At 42.4% G+C, this 11,826-nt stretch overlaps 1 protein-coding gene across 1 annotated transcript in view; it reads left to right on the top strand.

Moving 5' to 3' along the window:
- The window catches only part of LOC146476450 (uncharacterized), a 118,180-nt gene that overhangs the window by 77,266 nt on the left and 29,088 nt on the right, over window positions 1-11,826 (top strand). The window contains exons 72-84 of the mRNA XM_085114310.1: window positions 49-684; window positions 843-911; window positions 1,173-1,709; window positions 2,074-2,121; window positions 3,121-3,756; window positions 4,401-4,469; window positions 5,220-5,852; window positions 6,386-6,508; window positions 6,950-7,486; window positions 8,313-8,348; window positions 9,073-9,708; window positions 10,238-10,549; window positions 11,517-11,573. Of these exons, the coding sequence (XP_084970436.1) occupies window positions 49-684; window positions 843-911; window positions 1,173-1,709; window positions 2,074-2,121; window positions 3,121-3,756; window positions 4,401-4,469; window positions 5,220-5,852; window positions 6,386-6,508; window positions 6,950-7,486; window positions 8,313-8,348; window positions 9,073-9,708; window positions 10,238-10,549; window positions 11,517-11,573 (4,329 nt within the window). The remainder of the gene's footprint in view (window positions 1-48; window positions 685-842; window positions 912-1,172; window positions 1,710-2,073; window positions 2,122-3,120; window positions 3,757-4,400; window positions 4,470-5,219; window positions 5,853-6,385; window positions 6,509-6,949; window positions 7,487-8,312; window positions 8,349-9,072; window positions 9,709-10,237; window positions 10,550-11,516; window positions 11,574-11,826) is intronic.

Genomic DNA, 11,826 nt, shown 5'->3' on the forward strand with positions numbered 1-11,826 from the left:
TTCCACAATCCTTCAAGGCTTCAACTAAATTTCATTTTATCAAAACAGCCGTTGGCCGCGCAGGCGCAGTGTACCCACTCAGTTCCTCTACACGAGGCAGAGACGTCAGTATCAATGGAAACCTGCCAGGCAGACGCGTCTACGTCCGGTACACGACTGGTCCAGACGGCGTGCGAGGGACGGCAACGACATTTTACGGCCGCTCCAACAGCTACATCCAGTTCCCTAACCGCGGTAGACTGGATACCAGGTTATCTATCACCCTCTTGGCGTGGGTTAAACACCAAGGACGAGCGGGTCCCATCTTCAATTACATGCCGAACGGCTGGGGCGTGCACTTCTGGATGGTGGCTCCACGAACGCTGTTTGCACGCTTTACGCGTCGACGAGGACGCCGTTTTACACGCGCGGTGTCCAGTCGCACGGTTCGCTATAGGACTTGGGAGTATGTTGGGGCAACGTATGATTACCGAAGTGGTATTGCCAGGTTGTTTGTAAGAAATAGATTCGTTGCCTCGCAACAAATAGGTCGTATCAGACTGGCCACAAACTATCCCGTGAGAATGGGTGCCAGGGTTGGAGATGGAAGGTACTTCCGCGGTAGTATCTCCTGTATGCAGGTGTACAAGAAAGCTTTGTCTGCCGGACAGATCATCGCGCGTCGAACGAGGTGTTTTAAGAGAGGTATTACTTACTTTTGGAATTAAGTGGTTTCACTCTTTCAAAGACTCTCTTTGCAAAAACTGTTTTGCATTTCTCTTATGCATGAAGTCAAGCAAGGTTTGTTGTTCATAATCCCGTGTTCCAAATCATTGTTACTAATACCTTCGTTTTTTATTTAGTTCCACGACCTAGACCCAGACCCGGACCGAGACCAAGGCCCCCCATCCGTCCCTACCCTGGTGGAAAAGGTATTTCCCTTTAAGTTTGTTAATTTTGTTTCGTGAGTGTTATTAAAATGGTGTATTTCTGCATTTCTTCCTCTCTTCTAACTGATGACAATTGTCTACTTTTGGTTTCATTTTCTTTTCCCCTATTTTTGTTAATGCGAGAAGGACGGATTAAATCTTGTTGTGGCTCGTCTTGTTACTAAAATCCTTCAGTATGTTGGAGGATTACAGAAAAAATATACAAACATCCTATATCTTGTAACTTTTTTTATTTTCTTGTAGTTTGTCGTGGCAGGATTGATCTCGCTTTCATCATCGACGCTTCTGGTAGTGTTGGACTTCGGAACTTCCGCCGTTGTTTGGCTTTTGTCCAAAATATGGCGCGCGTGTTCACCATTTCGAGAAGCTACACCCGATTCGCTGTCGTCGTGTACTCGTCGCGTGCGTCGAAGATATTCGGTTTTAATCGTTATACCAACCGACCCTCCCTTTTACGAGCAATTGGCCGCATACGGTACACAGGCGGAGGAACCAAAACAGGATACGCAGTATCGTACACTTATCAGAACGTTCTACGTTACAGCAGGCGACGAAACAAGGTGGTAATCATTCTGACCGATGGTCGGTCTTATGACAACGTGGCGCGACCGGCGCAGCGTCTTAGGCGGCGCGGCATTAAAATACTCTCATTTGGTGTCGGAAAGAAATATAGCATGAGACAACTTCTGCAGATGTCAGCTAGTAGACGAGATGTGTTTACTGCCGACTTCAGAAACTTGGCATCAGCTGTCAGGCTCATTAAACGAAAGGCTTGTAGAGGTAAAAACCTTTCGTAATTATTAGAAGAATAAACGTCTCCGTTGTATCATTTTTCCGCGTCTGCATTGTGTTTTAGCTTTTGAAATTTGTCTACATGCAATGCACTTTTTGATTTGGAGGTTCTGTAGTTTTCTTTTTACAAACTTCTTGCTTTATTGTCTGTCCGGGATTGCGTTGTTATTACCTTGCAAAAAAAGGAACCTACACTTTAAAGATCACTGATTATATATTCTTATTCTGGAGTCGCTTTTCTAGGTATTTGTTTGTTTTGTTTTGTTTTTGTTGCTCATTTTCTCCCAACGGCCCTTTTGTTGTCCATCACAACGTTCATCTTTTCACACATGTGCTCTTGTTTTTCCCTTAGCCGTTAAACCTCGACCTCCGAGACCAGTACCTCCATCGAAACCAGTAGGTAAGTCTACCGAATATCATAAGCGTCACAAAATGCCATAATTTGTTTCGGTTGTCCTCGAATAAAACTTGGAACGTTTCGGTTAAAACCATTATAACTTAACGCGAATATTGTTAATGGCGTCGAAATCCGACAAAGAACCTTACTAGGGATTAGGCAAACTTTTGTAAATGTCTGGAATGTATGCGTTTTCATTCAAAACTTATTGATAATTCGTAAGCCCATTGACCTATCAAATGGTCGATAACACATCACGTGCAGTCACTTTATATCGATAAACCTCCTCCTTATTAGTATGCGGTGTTTTATCAGCTGATAAAACACTCCTCATTAGTATGCGGTGTTTTTCTCTTATGCTAATTTCCAACGTTCACAAGAGCATAATAGGCCATTTCCGAGCTGCTTTGAGCCTCGCTATGAAAGCGAGGCCAGGTGCAAAACTTTTCATATGAAAATTAGTTTTATTTGCATATGAGTGAAAACTTATTTTCATAACAAAAACTTTGCACGTAGCCTCCCTTTCATAATGAGGTTCAAAGCAACTCGGAAATGGCCTATTGTTATGAACTATTGACACACGCCTTTCCAGGAATGTTTTTGGAGCCGTTCAAAAAACTCGCAGCACGTGTTTTATCGGGTTTTAAACCCGATGAAACACTCCTGCTCGTTTTTTAAACATAATTGGAGTTGGGGTCGTGAATGAAATGTCATGTTCCCAAGAACAATCGAGGTGGTCACGTGACCAAGGGGAAAAGCAGTCTACAATCTATTCTTTGAGCTATGATCAGTGTTGTACTAGGCTAAGAAATAAGGAACACTAAGCCCTATTCTTAGATCCCTTAATTGCTGATTGCAATGCCTTTAAAGGATGTGTTTCTTACTAGTACCTGTATCATACTGAGTCAATGGTTCTATTTTCAACAAAATTATATATGTAAGATTTGCCGTAACATCGATATGTTTCAATTTAACTGTGTTTTACGAAATATTTCTATTTAGCTATAAGGCGAGCCATGGCTGTCTACCCGCTCAACCGTTATACGCAAGCAAGGGATATCAGCTTTTCGAGGAATCCCCGTGGAAGCCTGGGCCGAGTGAGATATGCCCCAGGCCCCGACAACTCTCCCGGCGGCTCCATTGAGTTCTATGGTCGCAGCAACAGCTATATCCAGTTTCCCAACCGAGAAAAAATTGACACCAGGCGATCAATAACTTTGCTGGCGTGGATCTACCACATTGGTCGAGCGGGTCCAATATTCAACTATATGCCGAACGGCTGGGGCGTCCATTTCTGGATGGTCACTCCTAGGACGCTGTTTGCACGGTTTACGCGTCGAGGAAGAAGACGTTTTACAGCTGCTGTTTCCAGTCGAAGCGTACGTCCTCGAAAATGGCAATTTGTTGGTGCAACGTACAGCTACAGGACCGGCGTGGCGCGTTTGTTTGTGAACTCGAGGTTTGTGGCGCGCAAACGTATTGGACGAATAAGGCTGGCGACTAACTACCCTGTACGAATGGGAGCTCGCATCGGGGACCGAAGATATTTCCGAGGAAGAATCTCATGCATGCAAGTTTACAATCAAGCGCTGAATAAGAATCAGATTCTGGTTCGTCAGAAGAGGTGCTTCAGACCAGGTAATGTGCCTAAACGTTTTCCCCTTTATATTTTTTTCCTTTGTCATTACTTGCAAAGTTTGTTTTACAAGCCCATGAAGGGCAATGTGATAACTTTCTTCCCCTAATTGAAAATGTCGGTTTAAAAAAATATATATATTTAGTCGTTTAGATGAAAATTACAATTTTGGTCAAGCTAGGCCTGGTCAATAATTCGTTTTCAGTCTGCCTTCAGCCTGTGTTATCGTATCTTACTAATTATATGTTTGTTGAATGTGAATGTATGAAACATATATTTGTGAACTTCGGATAAAAGACTAAATAGAAGAAAGTTCCGCGCAGTTAGTATGCAACTTAAGCAGTTGCGAAAAGAAAGCCTGAAAAAAAATAGGCTTGAACAGGATTCGAACCCATGACCCCTTCGATGCCAGTGCAGTGCTCCACCAACTGCATGAGCTATCAGGCCAACTGGGAGCTGGCTTTATAGCTTGGTCTGATAGCTCAATTGGTAGAGCACTGCACCAGCATCGCAGACGTCATAGGTTCGAATCCCGTTCAAGCCTGAAATTTTTTCAGGCTTTCTTTTCGCAATTGTTTGAGTTGCGTACTAGCTGCGAGGATCTTTCTTCTATTTATATTTTTGTTGCTGTCGCTGCAATTTTTAGGCCCTGTAAAACCGAGACCAAGACCAGTACCACCGGTGGGGCCCGTCAAACCACCTTACAGGCCGAAAGGTTGGTTATGTTGCTTCATGGTCGTTTTTATTATTGTTTCGTTTTGTTTGTTTGTTTTGTTTTGTTTTTTTCTTTAGCTGGACATAATTCCATATTTTTAATTTGTAAAGACGAAAGGTTTTACTTTCGTCTTTCTATCAGGATAACCCTCCTTGAACAACGCATTTTAACTTTCCCGAAGACAGGTTACACCATTTGATAATCAGTTAAAACTTAAAGTGTTGTGCGCAAACAACCGAATAACGATCACATGTCCTGTCCAATAAAGGAACTGGTCAAAACAAGTTTGTTCGAAGAGGACTCACCTTGTCTGGGGTAGGGGGTTTATTGAAGAGACCATCTCATGAATATTACCGACAAAATTGTTGTTTTTTTGTTTTTACTGTTGGATAGAGGGTTAGCTATGTAATAAAGGCATCATCTTTTAAGGTTGAGAAAGAGACGACCATCTATGTTGTGGTTTGATGTGTCCTGTTTGGGTATAGTAGTCTTGACCACTTCCCTAAACTGAATACTTCCTTTGATTTGATGACCCGCTCACAGACAAAATACATTCAATTTCATCCATTTGTATCTTACCATACTAATGCATTGTCGAACAACAAGGTAACTGGAATAGCGAAAAATCGATAACTACCTATAAGAATAGTCAAGGCTAGTGTTTAAAATAAATTTACATGAACTGCAATGAACATTTAAGAACTAAATTCTAATGATTATGTTCATGACTGCTTTATTCGCACTTCACAGTTAAAACTCGAGCTGTGGCGATTTTCCCTCTCAATGGTGCTACAAAAGGCAAGGATATAAGTCTTCGTCGCAATGCCGGCGGAATTCTCGGCTATGTCCGCCCCGCCAAAGGACCAGACGGCACACGTGACGGTGCGTACCAGTTCTATGGAAGAAGCAACAGCTACATCCTCTTCCCCAACCGCGGTGGCCTGGACACTAAGCTGTCCATCACCCTCTTGGCTTGGATCTACCATGAAGGCAACGCTGGACCAATCTTCAACTACATGCCGAACGGCTGGGGAGTACACTTCTGGATGACTTCTCCGCGAACATTGTTTGTACGGTTTACTCGTCGAAGAGGGCGCCGCTTCACCAAAGCGGTTGTCAGTAGGACAGTCTTGCCGCGAAGATGGCAGTTTGTCGGCGCAACATACAGATTCAGAACTGGCGTTGCGAAATTGTTCGTGAACTCGAGGTTTGTGGCGCGAACTCACATTGGACGAATTCGGTTGGCGACAAACTACCCCGTGAGAATGGGAGCTCGTATCGGCGACGGAAGATATTTCAGAGGACGGATTTCCTGTATGCAGGTGTACAATGGCGCCTTGACTCGCTGGAAGATCAATTCCAAGAAACAGAGGTGCTTTAGAAGTAAGTTGACAACAATTGTTTTTTCTACTTTATTTCCCATGGAAAAAATTCTCAAGTGGCCTTTCAAGGTATATTTTAACCACCACATTTTCGTAGGGCGCCTACCATTTGTCAGAACGTACTGGCCGGCCAGACTGGTCGGTCTGTAAGTGGAGTGTACCAATTTGAAGGGATAATTCTTCAAATTCTTCAAAATGTCACATTCTGTGAGTAGTGTGTGCCATTTTGAAGCAATTCAAAAAATGTGGCATATAAACTGCCGTTTCCGATTGCGTAATGATTGAACTGGCCGGCTAGTTCTGACAGGTGGAAACTGCCCTTAGTTACATGGCCAACCAGATTTATTAGACTTCCCAGGCTAGTGTAGTGGCCCATGAACTCTATTTGATATCACTGGGCACATTACTTAGCCACGTTAAACCCTTTTACTGGGAGATAATATCCACTTTACATCGTATCCCTTCCCCTCTTCTCCTAAGGTCTTTTAGCAGATCTTGTCTAAGTAACGTCATTAAAACATTACTCTTTGTTAGGGCCTACACGTCCTCGCCCAAGGCCTCCAATTAGACCACGGCCACGACCACGACCTAGACCCAGACCACGACCGAGACCATTGCCAAGGCCCGTGCCTAGGCCTAGACCCAGACCAGGACGAGGTAAGAATAAACATCTCTCGGAAGCACTACAAATAAACTTGTAGGGTTAATACTACAGGAGTTAAGTTTCCCCTGTTTTTAACTTGTTTTCCGCGATTTAGGTAAACCTTTACGGTATTCCCCTTACTTTAAGTAAGCTTTTCTATTCGCTGTACTTGTTGCCTCAGATTCAAATGATCCCCGCTCAACGTAATTTTTTTGTTCAAATTTAGACTGAAAGAACCAAGATGTTATGGTTTGTTATCTTCCTTCATCTTAAACCATTATTTCACTTCCACGGTCTACTAAAACCTCGTTGCCGCTTTTCCTTCTTAAGAAATTATCGTTTTTGTAGACTTTCAATATAAATTCTGCTAATGTTAAAGAACGAGGGAACAATGTCTCTGCATTATGATAACTTACTAACAACTAGGAAACCTACCATATTCACTATATTTTCAGTGTGTAGAGCGACAATTGACCTTGCCTTCCTGATCGATGGTTCTGGAAGCGTCGGGCGAACAAATTTCCGCCGCTGCCTGTCATTCATCCAGAACGTCATCCGAGGATTTATGATCTCTCCTCGTCATACACGCATCGCAGCAGAGGTCTACTCTTCCACCCCTCGGCGAACATTTCCATTCAATCGCTACAGAAGCAAGTACCAAGTACTTAGGGCGGTGGGATCCATAAGGTACCCGCGCGGGGGAACCAAAACAGGGAAGGCTCTTTGGGATGTGCTGAGATACCTCTTCCGCGGTCGAACTAAGCGAAAGAGGGTCCTTCTTGTGTTGACTGACGGGCGATCTCAAGATCACGTGCTGAAACCATCGAGAGCGCTAAAGCGTGCCAATGTTGAGATTTACTCGATCGGTGTTGGGCGGGGCTACAGCGTGACACAGCTGAATCAGATGGCTACTGACCGTGGTCACGTTTTCACGGTCGATTTCCGAAACCTCAACTCTATAATAAGGGCTATCAAGAACAAAGCTTGCAAAGGTAAAGAATGAGCTTTCCAAGTGTATGACTATTGTTCTCCATTTATGCGGTGTCATCGTAAATAGTAGGGACCTTCAGATCAGAGTATGAATACGAGATTGAGTACGAGTAAGTCTTTCAAATTTCAAATCAATCAAATCCCCAGAACTCTCACTCCTTTTCGTTGTTTACCGGCAGATAAGGAGACCCTAGAAACAAGATTGGTGTGGCAACTAATATATGAAACACGAGACACAGTGTTTCATCACATATCAAACACCGAGAAGAGAGTTGAAAATACGACGCGTAGCGGAGTATTTTTGTCGAACTTCGAGGTTTTTGATTTTGTAATGAAACACTGTGACGAGTGTTTGATATAACTTCTCAAACAAATTGATTTTGAAGGAGAAATTAAGGATACAAAAACGAGGAGTTTTTCATCCTATTTCAAAACACGTCACGGTGCATGGTTTCCTTTGTCTTTGGCTTTTGACTTATTAATGAGTTTGAGAAGCGGTCATCCAAACCACGCCACCTACTAGATTTGAAAAGTCGTACCCGCACTCAATCTCGTACTCGTAGTCAAATCTGAGGGTCCCCATTGTCTTATCCGTAACAGAAGCCTTTCCACAGTAACTATTACAAATCAAGGATTCCAAAAATTGAGAATTTAAAAAGTCAGAGTAAACATTTTTCGCGCTAGTCATAATTTCAGATGCCTTAATTTTTTTATTCATTTTGTGTCAATTGTTGTTTCTTAAACAACATTTTTTTTTTCAGAGAAAACATAATCGTTGGGAGGCAAAAGAAATATCCGAAAGCTCACTTTGCTTTGTTTCTTTTTCAGGAGGACGGAAGCCGCCATCGCCGCATAGACCGTCAGGTATGAATAGATCATTTTTTGTTCTTTCATTTTGTTGACCGTTGTTGGTGTGGTTTTCGGTTGCATTGGATGTTTTTTTGACGCCACACATACTATCATCATTGACACCAGCACTGACAGCCCCCACAAGTGTTGTAGTCACTATAGAGTGTTTTCATGGCGACCATGTAGGAGAAGCCAAACAATAAAATATGTTTTTCCAAAGGAAAATCTATAATCAGACATTCACCGTTTTCTATTTGCGAATACGCGAATCTCACTGGCTGATTGGCTGTTGTTGGCTGTTCACTGTTGGTATAAATCGGCCACTGAGCATTCTTTCATGAATGCCATAATCTGATTGGTTACGCTACTCAAGATCTATTCAATGTCGAAATTGAGAAGGGAAAAGTCGTTCAATCCGCAAGGTTTAAGCTTCAAACTAAAAATATGATCAACAAAAACCTTTTCATTCAGTGACATGTTAATCAGAGAAAAATTCAAAATTCTAATTGTTAAATACAATGTATTCCACGACCTTGTTGAGAAAATGTCTCCTAAATGTCGTTGTTTTCTAGTTTACTTTTCTTTTAAAGCAATTAATTACTCGTCCACGTTTTATGCCAGCGTCTGCTCACTCACACATAACTTTACCTCCAGCTCAGAATGCTGGGAGACAAAGAACCTGTCACTACTACTAAGATATACTGTATAGCTAATTTTTTAATTCATTCCTTGTTTTAAGGAACTCTTCGAGCGGTTGCTCTTTACCCGTTGAACACTCTTACCAAGTCACGTGACGTCAGCTTTAGCAGGAACCCACCAGGCATCATGTCTAATGTTAGACCAGCACCAGGCCCCGACGGACGACGTGGAACGAGCTACGAGTTCCTAGGACAACGAAACAGTTTTATCCAGTTCCCTAATAACGGAAGATTGGATACTGGAAAATCCATTACTATTCTAGCATGGGTATATCATCAGGGTCGAGCAGGACCTATATTCAACTACCATCCTAAGGCATGGGGTGTCCATCTCTGGATGGTTGGCCGCCGCACTCTATTTGTTCGCTTCACAAAGCGCCGAACACGTGACTTCACCGCTGCTTTGGCGAGCAAGACTGTCAAGCAAAGCCGCTGGCAATATGTGGGAGCGACTTATGATCAGTCAACCGGAACGGCGAGGTTGTTCGTCAGTGGACGACTGGCTGCTAAGAAACGAATCGGAAGAATACGATTGGCTACAAATTATCCCGCGCGAATGGGAGTGAGAATAGGTGATGGTCGGTATTTCCGTGGGAGAATTTCATGTCTTCAAGTCTACAACGTCGCCTTAAATGCGCGACAGATAACAGCAAGAGCAAAGAGATGTTTTGTGCCAGGTTTGTGATTTATCTGTCTTTTAAGTTGGTGATAAAATAGGACATATTTTAATACGTGATTTGACTTATTGTACAACCAGTTTTTATAATAACTTTTGCAAAACCAAAATAGTCAAGTTCCGAGGCGTTTACAGAAAAGTTAACAAATTTGTGCGACTTACATATCTTGAAAAGAATGCGGCCGCATGTTTTCCATGGTATTCAAACAATATTTTTCTAATAAAACAGTGGTTCCATCTAAATACTTTCTTGATGATGACGGTTTGTCCTCCAAACGCGTCATGTTCGAATGTTAAATTTCAATCACCCAATCCTTTTATTTGTGAGTGGAAGATCCCTGAAGTGCTTTCTAGAAAACATCCTGAAGTTAAAATTCTGGTAAAAGGCTCTGAGCTGTTAATCTCAGGGTGTTGGTCATCTGTGAGTTGACATCATACTGAGTGCTGTTGATTAAACAAACTCCCAAAGTAATAGATGATGATATTTTTCAATTGATGCGGTACATTTTTTGACAATCAATTTTTCCCAGGGTTGCCAAAACCACGCCCACCACCACGCCCAACTGGTAGACTGTACAAGCGCAAAGGATGCTTCAAGGACAGATCGCACAGAGCCATGGGAAGGATCCTCAGCAACCTGCGTGGAAGAAGGGACGCTGTCATGCGCTGTTTCTTGTTAGCTGCTAGACGAGGATACCGACTATTTGGTGTACAAAATGGTAGCGAGTGCTTCTCAGGTCCCATGGCGCACCGCACCTTCAACAGATATGGCCGATCAAACAGATGTAGAAATGGAAAGGGAGGACCCTGGGCTAATGACGTGTACATCATTATTAGGAGAAGTAAGTTGAGTGGAAGGCTTATGGAAATTCAAGTAGAAGTGAAAACGTAACTCAGTATTTATTTTTTTTGTTTCTTCCACCCATTACTTGATCCCCATTAGTAAACGTTAGAGCGACAAACGATAACTTCAGTTCACTGTGGAAAAGTTCTTCATGCTTTCGTTTTCCAAAAACATGAGAGAGAGCCTGGGAGACCATGATGATTTTGGGTAACTATGAGGACCTGAGAATGATGTATTATTGAGTAAATGACACAGGCATTCTCGGAAAAAAAATCCGAGTGCTCTTATCAGGAGTCGAACCTAAGACCTTCCGATTACTAGTTTGGATGCTCTACCACTGAGCTACAGGAGACTCTTGGGAGCTAAAACCGTCAAACTAGGTTCATGGGACAAACATCCTGCGTACTACTAGGATTGGAATGTCATGTGTGGCATATGAGGACCTTTGCAACCGCTGGGGTACTCAGCCAATCATCCTTCACATCCTCGTAACCCAGACCATAAATTGCATGAGCTCTTGCCTCCTCGTAACATTCGTGAATTCAATTTAAGACGAAAGAGGAATTTTAATGTCCCTCTGGCTAAGACGAAGAGACTTATGACCACATTTATATATAGTAATTGTGATTAAATTTATAGTTATATGTATAGTGTATATTTTTCTCATATTTTTCTTACCTTTTATTAGATTTTGTTATTGTAATGATTAATCTAATTCAGCCTCTGGCTGTGATTTTGGTCAGAAAAAACTATTTATCTTATTTATCTATCTCGCGGGGAGGAACGTTCATACAGAAAACAAGAACTGAAATCAGAAGGCCGCGAGGAGCTGTTCCGCTCGTCTTTAATTTGAGCGTACGTTCTGAAGAAAACCGGTAAAACTAGTTGAAAGGTCAATAAATAAACACAGAAACCTTCACTAAGATTATGATAGTAATTAAAATTTTGCTTTGTTGGCATTTCAGGACCCATCCCTCGACCACCGCCTCGTCCCAGACCCCGACCTCGTCCCGCTCTGCCAAGTAAGTCAACAATCAGGCAAATTGCCGCTTTGAAATTAATTGCACAGCTGTTATCAAAAACGCTTGTTTTTCAAAAATGGCAATTCAATATGTCAAACTACTGCAAAAATGACTGTTCAGTAAGTTCTTTTGTAGCCGGAAATCGCTCTAAAACTCAGACGTCCTGTTGATGATTTTAACATCGAACAGCTCACAACTTTTGCACTAGCTGAAGCTGAATTTTGCCTTGCTTACTAGATACATACATACATAC

Source organism: Pavona decussata, unplaced genomic scaffold (assembly GCF_977016875.1).
Source record: "Pavona decussata unplaced genomic scaffold, jaPavDecu1.1 SCAFFOLD_76, whole genome shotgun sequence".
NCBI lineage: Eukaryota > Metazoa > Cnidaria > Anthozoa > Scleractinia > Agariciidae > Pavona > Pavona decussata.